This window comes from Mandrillus leucophaeus, unplaced genomic scaffold (genome assembly GCF_000951045.1).
Source record: "Mandrillus leucophaeus isolate KB7577 unplaced genomic scaffold, Mleu.le_1.0 Scaffold150, whole genome shotgun sequence".
NCBI lineage: Eukaryota > Metazoa > Chordata > Mammalia > Primates > Cercopithecidae > Mandrillus > Mandrillus leucophaeus.
This window is the reverse complement of record NW_012101477.1, coordinates 4398193-4424422: the sequence shown is the minus strand read 5'-3', so window position 1 is coordinate 4424422 and position 26230 is coordinate 4398193. Positions and strand designations below refer to the sequence as shown.

Sequence of the window (26230 nt, the reverse complement as noted above, 5' to 3'; positions counted from 1 at the left end):
CTGTGAGAAAATTTAAAATTAATAATTCCATCTCCTTATTGCTTTAGATTTATTCAAATTTTCTATTTCTTCTTCTTCTTCTTTTTTTTTTTTTTTTTTTTTTGAGATGGAGTTTCATTCTTGTTGCCCAGGCTGGAGTGCAATGGCACTATCTCGGCCCACCTCAACCTCCGCCTCCTGGGTTCAAGCAATTCTCCTGTGTCAGCCTCCCGAGTAGCTGGGATTACAGGCACGTGCCACCACACTCGGCTGGTTTTTCATTTTTAGTGGAGACAGGGTTTCACCATGTGGGCCAGGCTGGTCTTGAACTCCTGAACTCAGGTGATCCGCCCACCTCGGCCTCCCAAAGTGCTGGGATTACAGGCGTGAGCCACCACGCCCAGCCTATTTCTTCTAATTTTTGATAATTTGTGTTTATTTCTAGGAATTTCATCTAAGTTATCTAGTTTACTGACACAGAATTATTCACAGTAGTCTCTTATAATCTTTGGTTCTTTAAGGTTAGTAATAATGTCTTCCCTTTCATTCCTGAGTTTAGTCATTTGAGTCTTCCCTTTTTTCTTGTTCAATCTAGCTAAAGATTTGTCAATTTTGTTGATCTTTTCAAAGAATCACCTTTTGGTTTTGTTGATTTTCCCTATTGCTTTTTATTTTTGATTTCATTAATTTGTGCTCTAATCTGTATTCTTTCCTTCCTTGTACTAGCTTTAGGTTTAGTTTGCTCTTCTTTTCCCAGTATCTTAAGGTAGAAGTTTAGGTTATTGATTTGAAATCTTTCTCCTTTTTATTTTTATTTATTTATTTTTTTTTTTGAGACAGAGTTTCACTCTTGTTGTCCAGGCTGGAGTGCAATGGTATGATCTCGGCTCACTGCAACCTCTGCCTCCGGGGTTCAAGCAGTTCTCGTGCCTCAGCCTCCCGAGTAGCTGGGATTATAGGCATCCGCCACCACGCCCTGCTGATTTTTGTATTTTTAGTAGAGATGGGATTTCACCATGTTGGCCAGGCCGGTCTCAAACTCCTGACCTCAGGTAATCCGTCCCCCTCGGCCTCCCAAAGTGCTGGGATTACAGGTGTGAGCCACTGCACTTGGCCTATTTTTATTTTTTGAGACAGGGCCTCACTCTGTTGCCCAGGCTGGAGTGTAAGTGGCATGATCATGGCTCATTGCAGTTCTGAACTCCAGGGCTCGAGCAGTCCTCCCGCCTCAGCCTCCCGAGTAGCTGGGACTACTGGCAGGTGCCAGCACGCCTGATGATTTTTTAAATTTTTTTATTTTTTAGAGACAGGGGTTTCACCATGTTGCTCACGCTAGTCTCGAACTGCTGAGCTCAAGCGATCCATCTGCCCCAGCCTCCCAAAGTGCTGGGATTACAGGCATGAGACACCACATCTAGACGGTTTCTTTTTTTTTTTTAATATAGGATTTTACAGCTAGAAATTTCCCTTTAAGTTCTCTTTTACCACATCCTTACATTTGGATATGTTGCATCTTCATTTTCTTTCATCTCTAAGTATTTTCTAAGCTTTTTGGTGATTTATTCTTTGACTCACTGGTTATTGAGGAGCATGTTGTTTAGTTTTCACATATTTTAATTTTCCAAATTTCTTTCTGTTATTGATTTCTTACTTCATTCTATTGTGGTTGGAAACATACTTTGTATGATTTCACTCCTTTTAAATTTATTGAGCCTTGTTTTATGGTGTAGCATATGGTCTGTCCCGGAGAATGTTCCATGTGCACTCGAGAAGAACGTGTATCTGCTGTTGTTGGGTGGCTGGTATGATTTGAATTTGCATTTATCTTATGAGTGAGGTTGAGCATCTTGTCATATGTTTGTGAGCCATTTGTTTGCTTTTTCTTCAAACTATATGTTGTCGTTTCTTATTTTATGGGAGCTTATTATATACATGCTAAGAAAAAAAACACCCTTACCTATCATGAGTTGCAATTATTTTTCTTAGTTTGTTGTTTGTCCTTTGAACTTGTTTACTATTGAGCTACACAACTGTTTCAGTTTTTATATAGAGTGATTTATCATTTAAAGAATGATTTCTGGCCGGGCGCGGTGGCTCAAGTCTGTAATCCCAGCACTTTGGGAGGCCGAGACGGGCGGATCACGAGGTCAGGAGATCGAGACTATCCTGGCTAAAATGGTGAAACCCCGTCTCTACTAAAAAATACAAAAAACTAGCCGGGCAAAGTGGTGGGCGCCTGTAGTCCCAGCTACTCGGGAGGCTGAGGCAGGAGAATGGTGTAAACCCGGGAGGCGGAGCTTGCAGTGAGCTGAGATCCGGCCACTGCACTCCAGCCTGGGCGACAGAGCGAGACTCCGTCTCCAAAAAAAAAAAATAAAAAAAAAATAAATAAAGAAAGAATGATTTCTAGATCTTATGTCATGTTTAGGAATGCTTTCCCCATTCAGAGATAAGAAAATTTATTATCTTTCCCCCTTTACACACACACACATACACACACACACACACACACACACACACATATATTTTGTGGATATGAGATTTTGCCGTGTTGTTCAGGCTGGTCTCAAACTCCTGGACTCAACAGCTCTCCTGCCTTGGCCTCCCAAAGTGTTGGGATTACAGGTGTGAGCCACCACACCTGGCTCCTCCCCTTTTTAGAGCTTTATGGTTTGAGTATTTTGTGGTTTAAATCTGATTGATTTGTAATTTATTGGCATATATAGTGAGACTGAGATCCAGCTTTGTTTTCTGATGTCAGACTGTTGGTCCTAACTCCATCTTAAAAATCATCCACCTTTTTCTCGCTGGTACAAACTGCCATCTTCATTATATAGTAAATTCCCATATGTTTCAGGACAACTTTTGGAATCTCTATTCTGTTCCCCTGATTTACTGATGTGCCAATAGCACACAGTTTTAATTACTGTATCTTTGTAGTAAGGTTTACTGTCTGGTTGGGCTGTTTCTCCCTCATTACTCTTCTTTTTAAGAATTCTCTGGCTACTCTTATTCAATATTTTTACTTACAAATTTAGAAATTGACTTGCCTAGTTAAAAAAAAAATCTTGTTGGGTTTTTTTAATTGGGATCACATTGAACTTTTAGATTGATTTATGAATAATTTTTTTTTGACAGAGTCTTGCACTGTCGCCCAGGCTGGAGTGCAGTGGCATTATCTTGGCTCACTGCAACCTCCACCTCCCGGGTTCAAGTGATTCTTCTGCCTCAGCCTCCCGAGTAGCTAGGACTACAGGCACGCACCACCATACCCTGCTAATTTTTGTATTTTTACTAGAGACAGGGTTTCGCCATATTGACCAGGGTGGTCTCAAACTCCTGACCTTGTGATTCGCCCACCTCAGCCTCCCAAAGTGCTGGGATTACAGGCATGAGCTACTGCACCTGGCCAATATTTTTATAATGCTAAGCTTTCTTTCATTTTATTTTCTAATTGCAATTGGTGTATATACACATAATTGATTTGGGAATGTTAACTTAATTCCCTGCCACTTTACTTAATTTGCTTTTGGTTTAATAGTTTTGCAGTAGGTTCTCTTGGATTTCCCAGATCTATACCTATACCAAATACTATAATAATACTCTTTTTTGGTGTTGTTTTTGAGATAGAGTCTTGCTCTGTTGCGCAGGCTGGAGTGCAGTGGCGTAATCTTGGCTCACTGCAACCTCTGCCTCCTGGGTTCAAGCGATTCTCCTGTCTCAGCCTCCAGAGTAGTTGGGATTACAGGCATGTGCCACCACACCAGCTAATTTTTGTACTTTTAGTAGAGACGGGGTTTCACCATGTTGGCCAGGCTGATCTCGAATTCCCAACTTCAGGTGATCCACCTACCTCTGCCTCCCAAAGTGTTGGGATTACGGGTGTGAGCCACCGCACCTGGCCAATAATAATACTCTTACTTTCTCTTTTCTAATTCCATTTTATTCTTCAATTTCTTTTTCTAGTCTTCTTTTTTTTTTTTTTTTTTTTTTGGAGACAGAGTCTTACTCTGTCACCCAGGCTGGAGTGTAGTGCCATGATCTTCGCTCACTGCAACCGCTGCCTCCTGGGTTCACATGATTCTCCTGCCTCAGCCTCTCAAGTAGCTGAGATTACAGGTGTGCACCACCACGCCTGACTAATTTTTGTATTTTTAGTAGAGATGGGATTTCACCATGTTGGCTAGGCTGATCTCGAACTCCTGACCTCAGGTGATCCACCTGCCTCGACCTCCCAAAGTGCTGGGATTACAGGCATGAGCCATGGCGCCTGGCCTCTTTCCTTTTTTTTGAGACAGTCTCACTCTGTTGCTCAGGCTGGAGTGCACTGGTGCGGTAATAGCTCACTGCAGCCTCAACTTTCCAGACTCAGGCGATTCTCTCACTTCAGCCTCCTGAGTAGCTGGGACTACAGGTGCATGCCATCATGCCTGGCTAATTTCTTTAGTGTATTTTTTGTAGAAACGGGGTTTCACCATGCTGCCCAGGCTAGTCTGAAACCCCTTAGTCTCATACGATCCTCCTACCTCCGCCTCACAAGGTATTGGGATTTCATGCGTGAGCCAACACACCTGGCCAAATTTTTGTGTTTTTTTGTAGAGATGATGTTTTACCATGTTGCCCAGGAAAACTCATGGGTCCCAGCAATCCGTCTGCCTCAGCCTCCCAAAGTGCTGGGATTACAGGTGTGAGCCACCACACCCAGCCTTCTTTTTCTAAGCTAATTGTATTGACAAGTATCTTAGAGTGGGGTTAACTGATGGACTTGTATCTTAGTTCATTCAGGCTGCTATAACAAAATACCATAGACTGGGCAGCTTAAACCATGAACATTTATTTCTCACAGCTCTGAAGGCTGGAGAGTCCAATATCAAGGTGGCAGCAGATTCAGTGTCTGATGAGGACTCTCTTCCTGGTTTGCAAACGGCCACCTTCTTAATGTGTCCTCACATGGCAGAGAGAGACAGGGCTCTGGTCTCCTCTTCTCGTAAGGGCACTAATCCCATCATAAGGACTCCATCCTTATGACTCATCTGAACCTAATCACCTCCCAAGGCTGACCTCCAAACACCATCACACTGGGGATTAGGGCTTCAACATGTGAATCTGGGGTGGGGGAAATGCATTCAGTCCATAGTGATATCCTTGTCTTTTCTGGGTTCTTTCCCTGTAAAGTGGCATTTGTAGGCCTTGGCTCCTAATCAACTCCACCAGACAAGCCCCGCCAGGACCATGCACAGGGCATGGCACATATAGTAGGCATTTTGGAGGCCTAACTATGAAATTGACTGCAAAAGAGAGCAAGTGTCTGAACAAGATCTTCCACAGAAATCATAATAATTGCTAATTAGATATTGAGCACTTTCTATGTGCCAGGTACTTTACAAATATGATGCCATGCTTTCCTCACAGTGAGCCCCAAATTATGTAGGAAAAATCACACCAGTTCCCATTTCCCGAGGCTGCATGGCTAGGAAGTTGCAAGCTGGCATCTGAACCTGGCATTCTGGTCCCAGGCCACCTGAATTTTTTTTTTTTTTTTCTTGAGATGGAGTTTTGCTCTTGTTGCCCAGGCTGGAGTGCAATGGCACAATGTCTGCTCACTGCAACCTCCACCTCCCTGGTTCAAGTGATTCTGCTACCTCAGCCTATCAAGTAGCTGGGATTACAGGCGTGCGCCACCATGCCCGGCTCATTTTGTATGTTTAGTAGAGACGGGGTTTCACCATGTTGGCCAGGCTGGTCTCAAACTCCTGACCTCAGGTGATCCACCCGCCTTGGCCTCCCAAAGTGCTGGGATTACAGGCATGAGCCATTGCGCCCGGCTCCACCTGTAGTTTTTGACTGCTCTGTGATGCTTCTGCTTCCCTGGAGGGTCTAAGATGTGGGCGATGAGGTCATAGGTTGCCCTCTGACCCCCGTGTTGCTTTGGGCTGTGGGGTCATTGGCACGGTGGGCGGGGCACCAGAGGTAGGTTCTGACACCTCTCTCCTGAACCGTGAGCATCCCAGCTCTGCTGCACTGACTTGCTGTGTGGCCTTGGACAAGGTTTTAGTTTCTCTGAACCATCTGTAAAATGGGTGCAGTTACAGTCCCTGCTTCGTTGTGCTGTTGGGACAATTAAGAACCAGCCATGTGTAAAGCGCTAAAGTGCCCAGCCTTGTGCTTGGTGTTCAAGGCCCTGCCACTGCCTCCTCTTATTCCCTGGAATGATCATAACAACAGTAAACAACATCGTGTGCTGTTTATCGTGCACTTATTCTTTTCCTGCCACATGGACTCTCTCTCGTACTTTTCAGTTGTTAGGTTTCTAACCCCATTTTAAAGGGCAGGAAACTCACAGGCAAAGTGACTTGCGCAAGAAAATGTAGCTACTAAGAAGTGCAGCCAGGACTCGAACCCAGGTTTGACTGGAGTCCTCTCTCTCAGCTCCTAAGCTCCTGGCCTGCTCTCCACCCTTAGAAGAGGTGGAGATGATGTTCTTCAGTGTCAGGAAGGAAGGGGCTGGTGTGTAGTGGCTGAACAGCAGTGTGTTCTGAGCATCTGTGAGCCAGGAGGTGAGAGAGAGTGTGTGGTGCCCTGTGGTTGGGCAAATCACTGTGGGAGGCTGGGACATGCTCTGGGAGGCTGGGACATGCCATGGGAGGATGGGACATGCCATGGGAGGATGGGACACGCTCTGGGAGGCTGGGACACGCCGTGGGAGGATGAGACACGCCGTGGGATGATGGGACACGCCGTGGGATGATGGGACACGCCGTGGGAGGCTGGGACACGCCGTGGGAGGACGGGACACGCCCTGGGAGGACGGGAAATGCCGTGGGAGGCTGGGACACGCCGTGGGAGGCTGGGACACGCCGTGGGAGGATGGGACACGCCGTGGGAGGATGGGACACGCCGTGGGTGGACGGGACACGCCGTGGGAGGACGGGACACGCCGTGGGAGGACGGGAAATGCCGTGGGAGGATGGGACACGCTGTGGGAGGATGGGACACGCCGTGGGAGGACGGGACATGCCGTGGGAGGACGGGAAATGCCGTGGGAGGCTGGGACATGCCGTGGGAGGATGGGACACGCTGTGGGAGGATGGGACACGCTGTGGGAGACGGCAGCAACACCAGCTGCAGGGCCGTGTGGACCCAGGTGATGGCTTTAGGCCTCATCCACAGGGTTATGATGGGAAGCTCTTGAATATTTAAAAAAAATTCTCATTTTAGAAAATCATGACAAAGTCATTTCTAAATGTCAACTGATACAGGGTGTAAAGTGAAAAGGGATTTTCCTCTCCCCATCCCACACTTTTGAGATGAAACATTGTGATGAATTTGGAATCCTTCCAGAGCTTTCTTTTTTAAAAGTTTTAAAAAATTTTTAATTTGTATGGGTACATAGTAGGTGTACACATTTATGGGGTACATGAGATATATTGATACAGGCATACACTATGTAATAATCACATCAGGGGAAGTAGGGTATCCGTCACCTCAAGCATCTATCATTCCTTTGTGTTACAAACAATCCAATTCTACTCTTTTTTTTTTTTTTTGAGACATGGTCTCACTCTGTCGCCCAGGCAGAGTGCATGTATGTGTGCAATTTCCTTTCTTTCTTCTTCTTCTTCTTCTTTTTTTTTCTTTTTGAGACAGGGTCTCGTTCTCTCACCCAGGCTGGAGTGTAGTGGCGTGATGATAGCTCACTGCAGCCTCAAACTCCAGGGCTCAAGTGATCCCCCCACCTCAGCCTCCCAAGTAGCTGGGACTACAGGCTAATTTTTAATTTTCTATAGACATAGGGTCTCACTATGTTGCCCAGGCGCAATCTTCTTTACAGAGATAATAGCAGCTCATGTTTGCTACAGGCCAGACACCACACTAAGCCCATTGCCTGCATTATCATGTTTGATTGCTGACCACCCTTTTCCAGAGGAGGAAACTGAGGCCCTGAAATGCCAAGAGGAGATTCTACATTGCCACCGCCTTCTTTTCACTGAAACAGTGTGTTGGGGCTTCTTCTCGGGCCGCTCTCAGCTCTCATTCTTTATAATGGCTGCACTGCTGTCCACTTGGTGACTGCAGCCCCTTTATTTAACCAGCCCCTCTCTGAGGAACACGTAGGTTGTTAGTGGCTTTCCGTGGAGAGTTTTAGGCGGGGGAGGCCCGGCTGTCTGTGAGGTTTACAGAGCCGCCTCTGGCTGCCGGGGGAGGATGGGCTGGAGGGACCCACACTGCTGTGTCCAGGCCCAGGACCACAGGGCCCTGGCCTGAAGGACTGGAGATAGACAGCGTGGCGGGGAGGGATGCGCTTGAGGAAGATTCAGGAGCTGCCCCAGGGCTTCCCACAGGCAGAGCCCCACACAGGGCTTGGCACGTGGCAGGTGCTCTGCGAACACCTGGGGAATGACTGGGATGGGACGTGCAGTGGTGTCGCTGAGTCAGTGATGGGGATGGGGGTGGGGGGGATGCAGGCTTAGCGGGAGGTGCTAGGCCACTTGGGGACCTGCTGAGCTCAAGGCACTGGGAACACTGAGGGAAAAGTTCGTATGGCAGCAACCTGCCACCTCTTGAGGGAGCGAGGCATAGAGCAGGCCCTGTCTGCTGAGGAGTCCACAGCCCGCGGTGAGGAGTGACTTCCCAAAGGAAAGGGGCCACCTTTCCCTGAGAACCTCAGGCAGCCCCAGTACAGGGCCCCCACTGCTTCCCCTTGACCCCCGCAAGGGTCTATCTCTACCTTGGAGGCTGCAAGTGGCGGAAGAGATGAGGGGAGGTTGGCCTCTCTCCAAGGAGCAACTCATGGTGACTTGTCAGTTGGGCCGCAGAATCAGGAAGCCCAAGGACAGAGCTCTGCGTCAGGGAAGAGGGTGGTCTCTCCTGAGGTCCCACAGCATGGAAGCAGCCCCCCGAGACTAACTTCCACCCTCACTGAGTCATCGAGTGAATAGCTGTGCAGCTTTTGAGACCAGCCCGGCCAACATGGTAAAACCCCATCTCTACTAAAAATACAAAAAAAATTAGCGAGGCATGGCCACGCGCGGTGGCTCACGCCTGTAATCCCAGAACTTTGGGAGGCCGAGGCGGGTGGATCACGAGGTCAGGAGTTTGAGACCGGCCTGACCAACATGGTGAAACCCCGTCTCTACTAAAAATACCAGAATTAGCTGTGAGTGGTGGTGGGCACCTGTAATCCCAGCTACTCAGGAGGCTGAGGCAGTAGAATTGCTTGAACCCGGGAGGCGAATGTTGCAGTGAGCCGAGATCACACCATTGCACCCCAGCCTCGGCAACAGAGTGAGACTCCATCTCAAAAAAAAAAAAAAAAAAAGAATGAGAGAGCTCAAAGTGGCCTGAGAAGATGCTCTGAACACACTAACACACTAAGTGAAAAGAGGGAGGCGGCAGTGTAGAATCTCCTCTGGGTATCTCAGGCCTCAGTTTCCTCATCTGGAAAGTGGGGGCCACAATGCTACCCGCATGACCCTCAGTGGGCCATTCTTGCTCAAGCACGTTCTGCTTGGAGCTTTCTCAGGCTTTCTCTTGGACTGGGGCGGGCTGCTTTATCCTCTCACGCCTCTGCCAAGGCCATCTGGCTGCTTTGTGAGAGAGAGTCCCCGGAGGTAGGAGGTGTGGCCCGTGAGTTTCCCCACCAGACCCGGTGAGCAGCCCCTGATTCCCACCTGCCCAGTGTAGTTCTCTGGCCCCTTTTCACTCACCCATGCTGTGCGACCTCAGGCAAGTTCTTCAACCTCTCTGTGTCTTAATGTCCTCAACAGTAAGATAAAGACGTGATTAGTATTTACCTCCTAGATTATCATGCGGAGCCGATGAGTCAATGTTTGCAAAGTACTTAGAGCAAGGTCCAATTCAAGGTCTGAGCTCTGGGAGTGTTTGAATACCACGGAATGATATTTAGTCTTTTCAGTGCGGCATTGCAGGAACAAAACAGGATGCAAATTATACATCCATGCTCATTTAGTCTTTTGTCTATTCTGCAAATATTTCCAGAGCACCTAGTGGGTGTCAGGCCCATCCCGGTCACTGGGGGCCTGGAGATGGATCCTGCCTGGCCCTGCCAGTCGCAGGTGCACAGTGGAGGTTACTGGGTGGACCCCAGTTTGTTGAGTCTTGTGTTGCTGTGAAGCTGAAAGGAAATGCACCACCACACCCAGGTGGTTGTCTTGTAGGGGCAGAATTCTGGGGCATTTTCTTTTCTTTTTCTTCTTTTTTTAAATCTTCCGGTAGTTCCCAAAGAGTCCACTCTGAATGATAAAAGTTACCATTTATGGAGGCCTGGCAACGTTCTGCGCCATCCTGAGCGTGTTCCGTGTACTTCCCTCATGGATTCTCCCAGCAGCCCTGACATGGGTGTTATCCCCGATCGATAGAGAGGAAAACTGAGGCGAAGGGCGGCAGGCCAGGATTCAAACCAGGGAGTCCGTCCAGCACTCCAGCTCTTAACCTCGACCGTCTGCCTCTCCACAAACACCAGGACCGAGCACCAAGACCAAAAAAACTGTCCCACAAAGCAACAAACATTGTACTTGGTGGCTCAGGTCCCCTTAGCTTCGTCTTAAAGGTCCTTGTTATGCTTTTTCTGAGTGCCCCAGTGGGGAGTGGTCTTCGTGTTCATGTAAGAGTGCAGGGGTCAGGGGCTGTGTCTTTTCTTCTTGTCCCCTTCCAAGAGGGGACATGTATCCTTGATACTGGAAGGGCCCTCAAGGTCTAGCCCTGGCTCTCTGTCTCCCTTCATGGCACAGCAGCCAAGTACTCATTCTCCTGTCTTTGATTACCTCCAGTGACAGGGAGCTCACTCCTCAACATTTATTTTATTCTGAAGAAAATTCAGGCTCTTAAATAGTTCTTCCTACATAAAATTTTTTTAAAAAGTTTTTACTTCCTCTCAAAGTCACATAAACAAGTCCCCTGCTTTGGGGTCCTGAGGCAGGACCTGGCTAATTCGTCTCTATGTCCCCCTATAGTGAGGAGCACAGGGCCTGCTAGTAGGTATTATAAATGCTGCACCAGGAAGCAAGTGGCTAGGGGGTGGGCTGGTTGGGCCTCCATGAAGCCTCAGGCTGCAGGTAACCAGGTCAGCAGGTCCTGCGGGACACCAGCTGGGTGAGTGCTGATGGGCACCGTGACCTCAATGGAATGGGTTGCCATAGAAACTGACTTTCCCTATCCCCAGGTTCATTGACGTGTCCCTCAGGAGACTGTGGTAATCCCTTGGGCTGTTGAGCAGGTCTCCCCAGGGCCTCCCCAACCCCACATTCTCAGAGCTGGGTGGTCCCCAGGGAGCATGCAAGCCATATCCCCATCGTGCAGCTGGGTAGCCGGAGGCCCCGTGGACACAGGGGACAGGCTGAAGTTCACACAGGCAGGGGGCGTCTCATAGCTGGACTGGGTGCTCAGGGCAAACAGTCTTGCCTGAGGACCCAGCCAGTGGGTGTTTTCCCCACTCATGGGTTCTCAGAGGAAATTCTGGACTAATTCCCAGGCCTTCTGCCTCCCTAGAGAATAATTGGAACCCACCTCCCTGGTGTGTCCACGATCACACAATATCAATAACGGCTGAGGTGCAGGGTGACCTGCTATGCCCCTAGCACTCTACAGTGCCTCATGCACTTACCACAATGACCCCATCGTTACAGATGGGGAAACAGGGCATAGAGAGAAGTGAAGTCACATGCCTAAGGTCACATAGTTATTTAGGGTTAGAGCCAGGATCTGGACGTGGAGAGCCTAGCTCCAGAGCCACGCTCAGCGCCATGCCATACCCTGCCTCACTCTTGCTTTGAGAGGGTTGAAAGAGCTTTGGGAGGGTTGAAGGGTACTTTAGGTCTAGGAGACTCAGCACTGGGCCAGAGCCACAGTCTGATGGACAGTGATTGGAGAGTGGATGCCATTGGGATTTCTCTTTCTAACGACATCCTCAAAACAGTGCTGAGATGTCTGCTTTATCCCTGCTTTGCAGATGAGGACACTGAGGCCCAGAGAGGGGAAGTCACTTGCCTAGGGACACACAGCGGGGAGAGGTGGAGGAGGGCTTCTAGTTCGAGACCCCTGACTTCACACCTGGTGTTTGTGCCAAGACTCCAGGCTGCCTCCCAGGTCCTCTGGGACAGCCCCTGCCTTCTACCAGGTGAGATGATGGCCCTATCAGGGTTCAAGATGGGTGGGGAGACCCAGGCCAGTCTGAGTGGGAGCTGGGACCAGCCAGGGTCCAGGGCCTGCGGATGGGGAAGTGGGAGGCAGAGGGTGGTGGCAGGACTGTGGGTGTCAGGGGGAGTATTCAACTTGGTTTATTCTGTGTTTCCCTCTCTCTGGAGCTCCCAGGTTTCTGGCTCTAAAGTCCCTTAGCTCTTAAATAGTAATTCATTCGTTCAACTGTTTACTGAGCACCTACTGTGTGCCACACCCCATGCTAGGCACTGGTAGCACAGCAGTGAACAAGATGAACAAAAGCCCATGACAGTAGTCACATAACCACATGAATTCAAACAACAAAAACAAAACAGGACCACATGTTATCAAAGAGAGACAGAAGTCAGGGGGACCCAGTGAAAGGGTTTGGGGGACACTTCCCGAGGAGGGGACTTTTGAGTTGAGAACAGAAGGAAGCACCAGTTACCCCGATGAAGTGGCCAGGCAAGAGCATCTGGGCAGTGGGAATGGTATGCACGAAGGCCCTGTGGCTGGAGTGAGCTGCCAGTCATCTCTGCTTCAAACCTCCCGCTGTACGGCCTTGACTGCCACTTTTAGCACCTTTCCCCAGCATTAGGCAATTCCTGTCAGCCACATATGCATTCAACAAACCCTCAGTGAGCCCCCTCCATGTGCTAGGTGCCCGGGACATAGGCGTGGCTCAGATACTGTCCCTGCCAGGAGGGAGGGAAACAGTGACTCAGGGGGAGGTGGGTGGGTAAGGTCGGGGCTTCTGATTATGAGGCATTTATTCCGTTCCTGGCCCTGGACCGAGGAGGCCTTTTGTGGATGGATGCCATCCTTACGCTCATTTTACAGATGAAGCCATCGAGGTTTTGAGAGGCTAACTCTCCCAAAGAGGCTGGTGCCCCCGTCCCCCCCGTTTTTTCTTTTTTTCTTTTTATTTTTTTTGAGACGGAGGCTTCCTCTGACGCCCAGGCTGGAGTGCAGTGGCAGGATCTGGGCTCACTGCAGCCTCTGCCTCCCCTGTTCAGCGGTTCTCCTGAGTAGCTGGGACTACAGGCGCGTGCTACCATGCCCGGCTAATTTTTGAATTCTTTTTTTAGTAGAGACGGGGTTTCTGCATGTTGGCCAGGCTGGTCTCGAACTCCTGACCTCAAGTGATCCGCCCGCCTCGACCTCCCAAAGTGCTGGAATTACAGGCGTGAGCCACCGTGCCGGGCCCTGGTGCCTCTCTTTGGGCCTCGTTTTCCCCATCTGTGGGATGGGTGGGAGGGAGGCCGGCCAAGGGGCCCCGGCAACCCTGCCTGTTCCAGTGTCTCCTCTCTTTCCAGCCAGGACCATGGGCAGCAACAAGAGCAAGCCCAAGGATGCCAGCCAGCGGCGCCGCAGCCTGGAGCCCGCCGAGAACGCGCATGGCGCTGGCGGGGGCGCTTTCCCCGCCTCCCAGACCCCCAGCAAGCCAGCCTCAGCCGACGGCCACCGCGGCCCCAGCGCGGCCTTCGCCCCCGCGGCCGCCGAGCCCAAGCTGTTCGGAGGCTTCAACTCCTCGGACACCGTCACCTCCCCGCAGAGGGCGGGCCCGCTGGCCGGTCAGTGCGCGGGCGGCGCTGGGTCCTCGTCCTCCTGGGGCCACGGCGGGGAGGCGGCGGGGCTGTGTGCCCGGGGTCGCCTCCTCTGCGCAGGCCCTTACTCTAGCCAGGAGAAGCGCCCTTGGGTGACTTGGGTGTGCGGGAGGGCAGTACCCACTGTGAAGCGCTCCGCGCTGCCGCCGCCGCCTTTGGGGTGGAGCAGGCGCAGAGGACGCGGGGTCTGGTGAAGGGAACCTAGTGGGACGCTGAGGCCCAGAGAGAGGGGCGGCGCGGGGACCGGGCCTGAAGCTGCTGCCTGGCGCCCAGGCCTTTTTCGTTGCCCCGGTCCGCCCAGAAATGAGTCGGGAGCCGTGGCCCACGTGCGGCGGAGGGGTCGCCCGGGGAACTGGGCACCGGGAGGCCCCGGCTGGGCCCGCGCCAGGATGCGCCCCTGCGCCCTCTGCTGGCGCTCTGCGGTCACCGCAGCCCCGGAGAGGGCCGCTTGGAGAGCCTCCACGCAGACTTCACTCAGACCCGTGCACTCTCCCCACACGCACACGCTGGGCCATACACACGGCTACACCCCTGCCCGGGACACGCACACGTGCAGAGTGGAGACAGGGTCACAGACACCCGCGGACACATCCCCAACGCAGATGTACCCAGATACAAACTCACATACATGCACAGGTGACGTCACACTTGTAGATGAAGACACGCGCATGCCGTCAGACGCGCATTCAAAGACACACGCAAGACACAAACACATGCTCAGCTGGAAGTCACCATCGTGGCCGCCCAGACGACAGATGCACATGGGTGCATCGAGAACATGCGAACACTCAGAGACACACGGACAGGCCTGGACCCCTCAGACGCAGATGCACGCCCAAGAGAGAGAAATAGACCCACAGACACACCATTCATTTGTTCAAGAAGTATATATGGAGCTCCTACTACAGGCCGGGGCTCCTCTGCTGCCCAGGCCCCAGCGGTGCAGACAGAACCCACCTGGGGGAAGGAAGCACAGGGCAGCTTGTGGAGGGTGTTAGAAGTGGCGCTGCGGCCAAGACACAAAACAGGCAGGGAGGGAGGGCTGGGGGATGTGTGGAGGTGGAGGCTGTAGCTTAAAATGGTGGAAGGGGGTACGGGGGCCTTTTTGAGGGGACAGTTACTTGGAGCCGAATCTTCCTGGACACCAGGAGCGCCCAGAGTGGCACACTTTACGGAGAGAGAGCAAGTCTCCCTGGGGCAGTGTTCTTCATTCACCGCTTTGTTCAGCCTACAGCTCTTTCTTGAGCACCTACTATGTGCCTGGCTCTGGAAACAAAACAAAGATGCTTGTTATTGGGGACTTCTGGTCCTAGAGCAAGACAGGCACCAAACAGATAAGCCGGGACCCAGCACTGCCCAAAGCCCCGGGGGCGGACACGGACAGGAAGGGATGCTCCCGCTCCCACATGCCCTTGCAGGGATGCGCAGACACACGGATGCAGTGGACACATGCACAGGCCCATCTTCACTGAACCTGACCGTGTCTTTGGGCTGGGCGCTTGTGGTGGGTGGGAGACAAATCCCCACTCCTCCTGGGCACAGGGCCCTCCTGCCCACGCCTTCCCTGGGTGTGGCTCCACCATTCTGACACACCCCACCCCTCTCTGCAGGTGGAGTGACCACCTTTGTGGCCCTCTATGACTATGAGTCTAGGACGGAGACAGACCTGTCCTTCAAGAAAGGCGAGCGGCTCCAGATTGTCAACAACACGTGAGTGCCCCCTTCCCTACTGCCCGTCAGGGCTGGGTGGTGGGACTTCAAAGCGGGCAGGGGCTCATGCAGGATCTGGCATCAGGGCAGCGCAGTGCGGAGCCCAGGGCAGTGCGGAGCCGGGCGCTTGCTGCACTCTCGCCCTGGGCAGCACCTGCTGTCGCTCCCCCAGCCGTGGGGAACTCCTCCCAATCCCTGGCTCTCGCTTGCTCCCTCCAGCCCTCTCTCAGCTTCTCCCTCTCTCTGCTTCTCTCTTGCTGGCCCTTAGGAGGAAGGTGGATGTCAGGTGTGTACATGCTCTGTGGGCGGCGGGCTGGGCAGGGTGCTTTGCGGGGGGTGGGGGCTGCTGTCTGCATGTGCTTCCACTCCCTGCCTGTGATCTCTGGCTCTCTTGGCTGCTCCTCACCTCCCAGCTTCTCCTGTCCCCTCCACCAATTGATTAGGTCCTGGACCTTAACCCCAGGCTGTGATCAGGGGCCCCTCCGTTGCACTCTCCTGCACACCTCCTCCCCGTCCACCTTCCTACTCACTCACCCTCCCATTCTGCCCTGTCAGCCCACCCAAGTGTCCGCTGCATGCAGGACCCAGTGCTGTGACTGGGATGGCCTGGGTGGAGAAGGCCTTGGCCACGCCCTCCTGGAGCCAGCATGTGGCCAGGGAGACAGCCCATGGCCCCAGTCCAGGCCAAGAGTCAGGCAGTGGACGAGCCCAGAGTCAGCTCCTGGAGCCCCTGCTGTGGGCCTGTCTCTGGTGATGACCACAGGGATTGGGAGGGTCAAAGGCCTCGAAGGAAAGCCAGTGAAGTTCTCTGGCAGGTGGCAGTGGTGGAAGGGCAGCTTGCGGGAGGGGGCTGGGCTGGAGGGGGCTGACGCCTTCACGGGTGTGAGAGGCAGGGAGGTTCTAGAGGGCGGAGGAGAATCGATCCCTGGGTGTCCTCGAAGGCCTGGCTAAGGAAGTTGGGGGTTTCCACTGTCCCGAGCGTGTCTGGCTTGCTCATACCCCACTTACTTGCCTTGCGCATGCTCTTCCCTTTGCCTGAAATGCCCTTTCTCCGGTGTCTGCCTGGAGAACTCCTGTTCATGGCTCAAGATCAGTGCAGGACTGCCTTCTCAGGGGGCAAAAGGGAACAGAGGTGCCAGTTGCCATGTCAGTCGTCTCCACCCGTGTCCTCGTATTGACTCCTCTCTGCAGTCTAGCCAGGGTTGAAGTGATCAGGGAGGGGCTGTCTCCATTTTGCAGATGAGGAAACTGAGGCTCAGCGATGTGAAGGTCCTTGTCCAAGGTCACACAGCTGCCAAGTAGCAAAGCCAGGACTGGAACTGAAGCAGCAACTTTCTGCCCTCCTCAAGCTGCTCTTGGCGGCGGGGGAGGGGGGGTGCGTGAAGGGGAGGGGCTCTCCCAGCTCCCCCTCCCCCCTTGCATGGCAGAGTCCTGGTGCGAAGCTACAGTTTTCTTATTGTCACCAGCTGTTTGTGTCTGCTTCCCCCCTAAACTGGGAGCTGCTGGAGGGCAGCTCTCTGGTGCACCTCACTTCTGGGTCCCCATAGCACCTGTAACTCAGCACAGTGGCGGGTGCCCAGCAGGTGATGGTGAACAGGATGAATGAACAGCAGTGACAAAGTCACCATTTCTTGTGCTCTCTATGTGAGCCTGCTGAGTGCTTGAAGTCGCATTATTTTATTTATGCATCACCATAGCCTTGAGAAATGGGAAGTCTTACTTGCACCATTTTACAGATGAGGAAACTGAGGCCCAGAGAGGTGAAATGACTTGCCCAAGGTCACATGGCTAGTAGTGGCAGAGCTGGAAGACTAGGCTGGCCCTCCGACCCATGGTCCTTTCAGAAAGGCTCAGTGGAGGTGCAGCAGAGGCCACAGGCGGGAGGGGCCTGTGCAGGGGAGGGACGCCAGCAGGATAGCTTTGAAGTCCTGGTGGAGTCTCTACCAAGCGTCTCAGACTGGGTGACAGCTGGGGCAGAGGTGTGGAGGCAGGAAGGGCTTGGATAACTTTGGTTCTGCCTTTTTCACCTGGAGTCAGAGGGCAGCCCCATGCTTGCCTTTTTCCAGCCCTTTCCCTCCACTCTTCTTGCCTTCCGGGGGGGTGCGCTGGGGGAGGTTTGGCCAGGAGGCTGGGGCTGCCAGGAGGCCTGGAAGTGATGGAATCTCATTCAGGGAAGACCCTGGGTAGACTGGGAGATGGGGGTGGGTGGATTGGGAGCCCCTCCTCATATCACAGTGCTCCAGTGTTCCTTCACTTAGACGTCAGAGATGGTGGCTGAGCGCGGTGGCTCACAAATGTAATCCCAGCACTTTGGGAGGCTGAGGCAGGAGGATCGCTTGAACCGAGAAGTTTGAGACCAGCCTGGGCAACATAGGGAGATCTGGCCTCTACAAAATATAAAATTAAATTAGCTAGGTGTGGTGGTGCGTGCTGGTGGTCCCAGCTATTCAGGAGCCTGAGGTGGGAGGATCGCTTGAGCCAGGAGTTCAAGGCTGCAGTGAGCCGTGATCATGCTACTGCACTCCAGCCTGAGTGACAGAGCAAGACTGTCTCAAAAAAAAAAAAAAAGAAGTGAAGGAGTGGAGTGTAGGTGGGGGCTGGTATTAGTAGAAGAGGAGAGGGAAAGGGATTTGGGGGCGGGGCTTGGTAGGAGATGGGCCACCTGAATTTAAGGTGTTCGAGTCTCCCACCTCACCCGGGTCCCGCCTGCATGCACATCCTTCCGCCATCAGTGCTCAGGGCCTATTACTGTGTAGTGCCTCCCGCACCCTGTAAGAGTGAGGGACTTTCTGAATCTAGTATGGGGCCCAGGCACGTGTGGGGGCCGAGCTGGCTGTCAGGGCAGTAGAGAGAGAGGAGGAACCTGTCTGTGGATGGGGTCTGGCTAAGTGGGAGTCCTCACAGCAGCAGACCCAGAGACCCCCCGCCATGGATCTTGGTGCCGCGTGGCCCTGGGTCCTGGTGTTCTGGGTACCGTGTGGCCCTGGGCATGAGGAAGCCCTCTGGGGCTGAGGTCTGACTGCCTCAAGCTCCCTGACCTGACATCCGAGTCTCAGGAGTCAGGACTCCTCTGGGTCTGATTCTCGGTTGCTCCCTGAACTGCCCCTTCCTCCCACTCAAATTCCAGGAGCTTTCTGGCAGGCGCTTCTGGGTAACAGCGCCTCAACTGGCCTCTGCCTCCTTGCCCTGCTCATGGCGGCAGGGGGCACCTCGGGAGTCCAGAGCCTCGGGGCCCTGCCTTCATGCTCTCCTCCAGAGACCTGTGCTGGCTTCACCCCTGCCTCGCTCCTCCCTCACCCCACAGACCATGTGCCCCAGGCCTTGGGGCTTGGAAACTTGGCCTCCTGCTCACTGCCCGCCCGGCCAGCCTCAGCCGTGGTGCACCAGCTCAGCGGCCATCCCCAGAGCCCTCCCAACCAGTCCCAACAGCCCAAGGGAGCGAACGTCAGTGCCCACGCTGGCACATGTCCTGGGTTCCAAAGCTGCCGTGCCCCTGAGCCACATGCCAACCTGGCTGGAACCCAAGGATTAGGGCCCCAAAAGAGGATCCTGGGGCTCAGAGAGGTGAGGTCAGTTGCTTAAGGGCCACACAGCTGGTGACCAGCAGTTGTGAAAAATCACAGCTCTGGGACTCTTGGCCCCTCTTCTAGCCACGGGTGGGAAGGCAAGGGGTCGGGCAGGAATGCGCGATTCCCTTCCTTCCCTGCTTGCTGCCCGCCTTATGAGGACCAGGCCCCAGGGAAGGTGCTGGATGCAGTAGAACTCCTCACCCTGATGGCTTGATGCCGCTGTGACTGACGACCGTAGCCACCAGAGGCAGGTTTGAGCCTCCCAAGCCCCTGACATGGGAAGATGGGGATTGATACCTCCATTTCACAGGTGGGCAAACTGAGGCTCAGATGATCATCACGGTCATTATCTCAGTTTACTCTGAGCCCAGCTTGACGCTCACTGTTTACACACTTTGCCTGCAAGGGAGATTCTGTGAATATTGTCTCCTTTTTACATATGAGGAAACTAAGACCCAGAGAGGGCAGGGTACTTGCCCAAGGTCACACAGCAAATCTTTATTGGAGACCAGGACTGTGCTGCTTTGGTTTTAAAAAAGGTTTTGGGGAGTAGGAAGGGGCACTGTGGAAATATCGATTTAGTTGTTTCTAGTTTTATTTTTTAGCTAAATCCAGATCTAACAACTGATGCATGTTGTGCTGGGCTCTGATATAGCTTTTTTTTTTTTTTTTTTTTTAGACCGAGTCTTGCTCTGTGACCCAGGCTGGAGTGCAGTGGTGCGATCTTGGCTCACTGCAATCTCTGCCTCCTGGGTTCAAGTGATTCTCCTGCCTCAGCTTCCCAAGTAACTGAGATTACAGATGTACACCACCACGCCCAGCTAATTTTTATATTTTTATTAGAGAAGGGGTTTCGCCATGTTGCCAGGCTGGTCTCGAACTCCTGACTTCAAGTGATCCAGCTACCTCGGTCTCCCAAAGTGTTGGGATTACAGGCATGAGCCACCGTGCACTGTCTGTTCTGGCATTTTATATCCTGGGAGGGAGACATGGCTAACCCTGCAAATGAGGAAACTGAGACTGGTGAGTGTGGTGTGGAGGGGCCAAGATCACAGCCAGCAAGTGGTGAGCTGGGATGGTGTCTAGGGCAGTCCAGCACTGGAGCTCATGCCCTCAGACCCCTCTAAATCAGGGGCCAGGCTGAGACTGGATCTTGGGTCCTTCAGTAAAACTGGAGTGCATCTCATCTCTCTCCCTGTCCCCTGTGAAATGAAACCCCCGGACTGGACCATGAAACCCCAGACTCACAGGTGGGCTGACTCTGGGGAGTGAGAACCCTGCTCACTGAAATCTGGGTAGTGTCAGCTGCGCTCCTCTCGTTCTTGGGCCCTGCTTGGCTGACCTCCGATCATAGGCCTCCTGCCAGCCTTCCACTCTGAGTGGGTGACTGGAGGCTCCCCAGAGGCTGGCCAGCCTGCAGACGGTAGCTTTGTCAAACGGCCTCAATTTTTAGCATCTGGCCTTAGACCTTGGCCCCTTCCCGCTGTGGCCTGTCCTCTGCCCCAGCCCTGCAGCCTCCTCTTTCATCTGCCACTGACTTTCCCAAAGGTCTCAGCCTCTCTGGGGCCTGGGGAGGCCTACTGTGCCTGGCTGTGGACAGTCAGGGGCACTGCTTCCCACTCTTGCTCTGCCGTTGATTGACCGTGTGGCAAATCACTGGCCTGTCTGTGCCTCGTTTTCCCCCAAATGGAGGCTTTGAACTGAAAGATCTCAGAGAGCTGTTTTCTGTGATTTGAGTCCTTGCTTTGTAGCTTTGGGCAAGTCCCTGCACCTCTCTGTCCCTCAGTTTCCCCAACTCTCTAAAGAAAGTGCTGGCCGGGGGTGGTGGCTCACGCCTGTAATCCCAGCACTTTTGGAGGCCGAGGCGGGCCCATCACTTGAGGTCAGGAGTTCGAGACCAGCCTGGCCAACATGGTGAAACCCCGTCTCTACTAAAAATACAAAAAATAGCTGGGCTTGATGGCGCTCGCCTGTAATCCCAGCTACTTGAGAGGCTGAGGCAGGAGAATCGCTTGAACCCAGGAGGTGAAGGTTGCAGTGAGCCGAGATCACGCTGTTGCACTCCAGCCTGGGCGATAAAGCAAGACTCCATCTCAAATAAATAAATAAATAAATAAAGTGCTGGGCTACTCTGGCCTGGGTGCTGTGTGCCCCTGCGCTGATCCCTTGACACTTCTGAGCCACAGTTTCTTCATCTGGGGGCCCTGCCTTCCTCCCTTGCAGGGTGGCCTTGAGGGTCAGTGGGAGAGACAAGTGTGGACACCCCGGGTGGGTATACAACAAGGAGGTAGGTGGGGATTTGGGACATCCAAAGGCTTCTTTCCTTGAGGTGGATCTTGCCCCCTTACTCCAGGGTCCTCCCTCCAGTAACCCCACATAGCTTACTTCCCTGCCTGAGTGTGTGTCCAGCCATCACAGAGCCGAGACAGGCCACACGGCCCCAGTCACACGCCCTCGCCTCACTCCATCAGGAGGGGACACCACACCCTCTGGCTCACTTCTGGCAGAACCCCAGGGTCTCAGGTGCTCACCTGTCCTCCGACAGGTCCCTGGAGAGCTCCCCAAGCTCTGCTCCCTCCTGGCCTCAACTTCTCCATCTTCTATATGGGCTGAAGAATATGGCCAGGGGCAGCTCAGAAGAACTGGGAGCCAGGGATCCAGGTTTAAGTTCAGATTGTGTGACTGTAGGCAAAGGCCTTTCTCTCTCTGGGCCCTGGTGGTGGGTGGGGGCCACCCTGCCTGCAGCGTGTCTTCTCGGGGTCGTGGTGAAGTGCAAAAGTGGCCTTGGATTGAAAAGAGCCTAGCAAGCTGTCAAGCCCTGTTGCACCCTGTAGGGGGCGCTCCTATCTGGGAGTCAGGAGCCCCGGCCTGGCTGTGTGACCTTGAGCAAAGAGGCCTTTGCTTCTCTGGCCTCAGTCTTCCCAGCTGTACAGTGGGAATGAGAGGGGGCTGGACCCTAGTTCCCAGGTCTCCCTGCCCATTGACCTCTCCTCACTCCCTGTGGACCCTGTCCCTGTCCCCTTGGTTGCTTTGGATGTGAGGCCTCTGTGGCTGCCCCCTCGTCCCCTGTCCCCAGCACCGCCTGGCTCTCCCGCTCTCTCCCCTGCTCTTTCTGCCACTCTCCGCCTCTCACCACCCCCATCTCTGCCTCTTCTCTCCTGTTGGGCTCTCGCTCTCTCCTCCCTCCTCTGTGTCTCTGGACCCCCGCTCCAGCCAGACCTGGTTCACATTCAGATGGCTGCAAAGGTACTTCCGCCCCTCCCCGCTCCCACCCAGGCCCAGGGGACCCGACCACGCCGGGAGCTCCTCCTGCCCCATCCCCATCACCCGCCCCCCTCCCCCTTTTCCTCACTTTCGCATAGAAGTGCCCTGGGCATCGGGGCTCTCCCACCTCACCCCCTCTGACAGGGCTCACTGTGTGACTTTGGGCAAGTCCCAGCCCCCTCTGGCCTCAGTTTCCCCCTGCAGATGGGTAGGCTGGAGGAGGGGGCCTGTAGTTTTCAACTGAGGAGCCCTTTAGGTGTGACCCGTGATTTGGGACAGAGGCAAGCCTTGCTCTCGTTTGCAGGGTTGGGGCCTGGATGGTCACTGGGTCCCAGAAGGGCCCCTGCTTGCCTCCACCCAGGTCTCACCAGCTCCCAGGAGCAGGCTTCCGAATCTCAGAGCATGGGGACACTTTCAAGTCTCACTTGACTTTCTCTCAGGCAGGAATCTCTTCTGTTACAACCTTGCTTGCCCGCAGAGACAGGGGGCTCCCTCCCTCCCTCCCAAGGCAGCTGTCCTCATCTTGAGATGTCTTGGTACATCTGAAAGGAAGCGACTTTCTTCCTGTCCCGGGACTCCTCCCCTGTGGATTTGAGCCTCAGATGACTAAGGCCAGTCCTGTCCTGGTCCTAGACAAAGTCCATCTGATCCAGCTTCGGCAAAAAGGCGTCTGGGCCAGGGAGGGGAGGAGTTCCAGGCCAGCTGGACCTGGCATGCTGCGGGGACTCATGCTGGCCCCACCACCTCCCTGGGCCTCCCTCAGCCACTAGAGCCCTGAGCACAGCACCTACGAGGATGGTGGGTGCTGGGCTTGTGGCTGACGGCTCCCTTCTCCTTTTCTCCCTCCTTCTGTCCCTGCTCAGAGAGGGAGACTGGTGGCTGGCCCACTCGCTCAGCACGGGACAGACAGGCTACATTCCCAGCAACTACGTGGCGCCCTCCGACTCCATCCAGGCCGAGGAGTGAGTACTGTCTCTGGCTGCCTCTACCCGTCGTCCCTGGACACTGCCGGTGCAGAGCACCTCTCCTGGGCTGGGGTGGGAGGTCTGGCTGCCCAGCGCCCCAGCCATATCCAGGGATAAGTGCTGTGAGTGGGCAGAAGCCCGGACAGTCAGCAACATCCTCCGTCCTCCCACTCCCAGGTGGTATTTTGGCAAGATCACCAGACGGGAGTCAGAGCGGTTACTGCTCAATGCGGAGAACCCGAGAGGGACCTTCCTCGTGCGAGAAAGTGAGACCACAAAAGGTACGAGCACTCTCGTTGGCCAATGGATACTGAGTCTTCTGTGAGTGGTTTGAGCTGGGTGTTTTGGAATGAGCAGGAGTTTGGTTTGTGGAGTAGGGAGGGAAGAGCCTTCCAGGTGGAGGTAATGGCAGGATCAAAGTCAGGGAGGTGCATTTGAGGAACGCTGAGTAACCTGTGGTGGCCAGATGTCCAGAGAAAGATGAGGCTTAGCCTCTCTGGCCTCAGTTTTCTCAAATGAAAGATGGGCATAGGTTGTCTGGAGGTTTTTCTGAGTGTCACACAGTAACAGGCTTGTTCCCAGGGTAGGTGCTGCTACAAAGAGCCCCGCTTCTTCCCCTTCCCCAGGGGTCCCTGGGCTGCACTGGATTCTGGAGGCTGGCTTTGCCCTCCCCCAACTGCAGTCCTGATCCCTGCCCCTCTCATGTCCCTCCCCTGAGCCAGAGAATGAAGACCATCCCCTTTCTCTCCAGCCCCTCTGAGAGTGGGTTGCAGGCGCCCATCACCATGGCAACCAAGCTGGGCTGCTTCCTGTGGGCCTGGGGCTCAGCGGGAGATGGGGAGCAGAGCATCCATGTCGAGCCGTGCATTTACGTACAGTTGTGTGGCCGTGTGCGGGTGTGCACGCTGTGTGTACGTCTGGGCGTGTGTGTGTGTGTGCATGTGGGGTGGAATTGTCTGTGTGTCGCTGTGTGGGAATGGACTGTTGTGGTTTGTCTGGTGCCCGAGGGCCTGGGAAGCGTGTTCCTGTATGAGCATGTGGCCACTGGGCACGGGCATGCCTGTATGTGTATGCACATATGACCAGGGTTGGCTTCAGTCTCAGGCCTGTGGCTTCCACATGCACCAGCCAGGCCGTCCGTAGAAAATCACGGTCGCCCAAGGCAGGTTTTGAGTCCTCGGGTGTGGGTTTGAGCCCCAGCCCTGTCTCTGGCTTGCCGGGTGACCCCAGGCTGGCCACTTCCCTCTCTGGACCTCATTTCTTCTGTACCCTGGGATCGTAACCGCCTCCTGAAGATTGCAAAGGGGAGGTCTGTGGGCTAGGAGGGCTGGGCTTCCCCCATGCCTATGCACTGCCTGGCCAGGCTCCTGGGAAGGCCGTTCCTGGCCACTGGAGCCTCTGCCCTTGCCTTCAGGGCTCAGCCTTGTTCCCTGATGCCATTTGGGCGTCTCTTGGCCTCTGGTCCTACCTGGGCCTGCTGGATGGGAGGAAACTTTTCTGGCCAAAAGCTTTTCTAGGCTCAAGAGAAAGAGGGGAGGCACCAGGGCTGGCCCTGCTTGACCCAGGCAGCCTTCAGGCCACACCCAGCCAGTGGTCTCCTGCCCACGACAGCCAGCCTCTGCCAACCACCCCCTCCCGCCTGACCCTGGGCCTGTCTTCAGAAAGGAGGTGGAGAGGGGACACGGACAGTGCCCCCGTGAGCCGATCCAGAGAGGGAAAGCAGTTAGGCCAGGGCCACACAGCAACAGGGAGCCACTCACAGGCTCCCAGCAAACAGTTATTGAGTGCCTACTGTGTGCCTGGCCCTTTTATATGTGGTGGCATGGAATCTCCCCAGCAGCCCTGGGAGCACCCGCATTGTGCAGAGGAGGAAACTGAGGCCCAGAGAGAGCCAGCAACCCCTCCAAGTTCCATAGCTAGGATGCCCACCTGAGATATGGAGGTCTTGCTGGGGCCAAGGGTGCGTGGCAGGACGTTCCAATCAAGTGTCTCTTGGGTCCCTTGGCCCTACCTCTGTGGCTGCCCCGGGGCTGGCTGTTGAGAGGCAGGGTGCCCTCCAATGTCAGGCAGTGCCCTCCAATGTCAGGCAGGCACAGAACGGTGTCCAGAGCAGCGCTGAGTGCTGCGGCCTGCGGGGGAGAGGGCGTGGCGGTCACGGCTCCCCTCTGTGCCCCGCAGGTGCCTACTGCCTCTCAGTGTCCGACTTCGACAACGCCAAGGGCCTCAACGTGAAGCACTACAAGATCCGCAAGCTGGACAGCGGCGGCTTCTACATCACCTCCCGCACCCAGTTCAACAGCCTGCAGCAGCTGGTGGCCTACTACTCCAGTGAGCCAGCCTCGGAGGGCGGGCGGGCAGAGCCTCAGCTGCAGACCCTGGGGAGGGGCTTTGGAGCCTAGAAGGGTGGGGTCTTCTGTTATCCTGTGATGCCAGGTTTCCTGCTCCCCTCCCCACTTTCTCCCTCCCCCTTCCCTTCCTTTCTCCTCCGTTTTCCCTACTTTCCTCCGTCTCCTTCTTCTTCCTCTTCTTTCCCCCGACCCCCTCCTCCCAGTCCCCGTCTCTCCCTGCTCCTGCTCTGCAGCTGGCTGGTATGGAGGGGGCTGCCCTGAGGAGCCCAAGAGTGAGCTGGAAGGGAGGGGACGGAGGCTGGTGTCGTTTGTCTATGTAGCCCTAGGACCGGTCTGAACCGGTTGCTGGGAGAGGAGGAGGGGGCGGCCAGATCGATTGCAGCAGAGACGGAGAGAGCGGCAGAGGGAGCTCGAGGGGCTTGCGTGCTGGGTGAGGGCTCGGGCGTGGGCGCAGTGCTGTAGCCCACCCACCTGGGCGTCCGGAGCTGACTGCAGTGTCGGGGCCTGTGGGTGCCTGTGGGTGCCTGTGTGCCCGTGTGTCTGTGGCACGCGTGGCCTCTGTGTGCAGGTGTTGGTCCACTTCCCACCCCAAGTCTTCTCCTCCTCTCAGC

General features: G+C 54.3%; 1 protein-coding gene across 2 annotated transcripts in view; it reads left to right on the top strand.

The window, feature by feature from the left end:
- The window catches only part of SRC (SRC proto-oncogene, non-receptor tyrosine kinase), a 60923-nt gene that overhangs the window by 25984 nt on the left and 8709 nt on the right, over positions 1–26230 (top strand). Inside the window, exons 3-8 of one of the 2 annotated variants that reach the window (XM_011974997.1) lie at positions 11948–12115; positions 13477–13730; positions 15374–15473; positions 23170–23268; positions 23449–23552; positions 25450–25599. In XM_011974997.1, the coding sequence (XP_011830387.1) occupies positions 13481–13730; positions 15374–15473; positions 23170–23268; positions 23449–23552; positions 25450–25599 (703 nt within the window). In that variant the 5' untranslated portion in view covers positions 11948–12115; positions 13477–13480. Of the gene's footprint in view, positions 1–11947; positions 12116–13009; positions 13039–13476; positions 13731–15373; positions 15474–23169; positions 23269–23448; positions 23553–25449; positions 25600–26230 lie in introns of those variants that run through there. The other variant, XM_011974998.1, reaches the window with a different exon arrangement.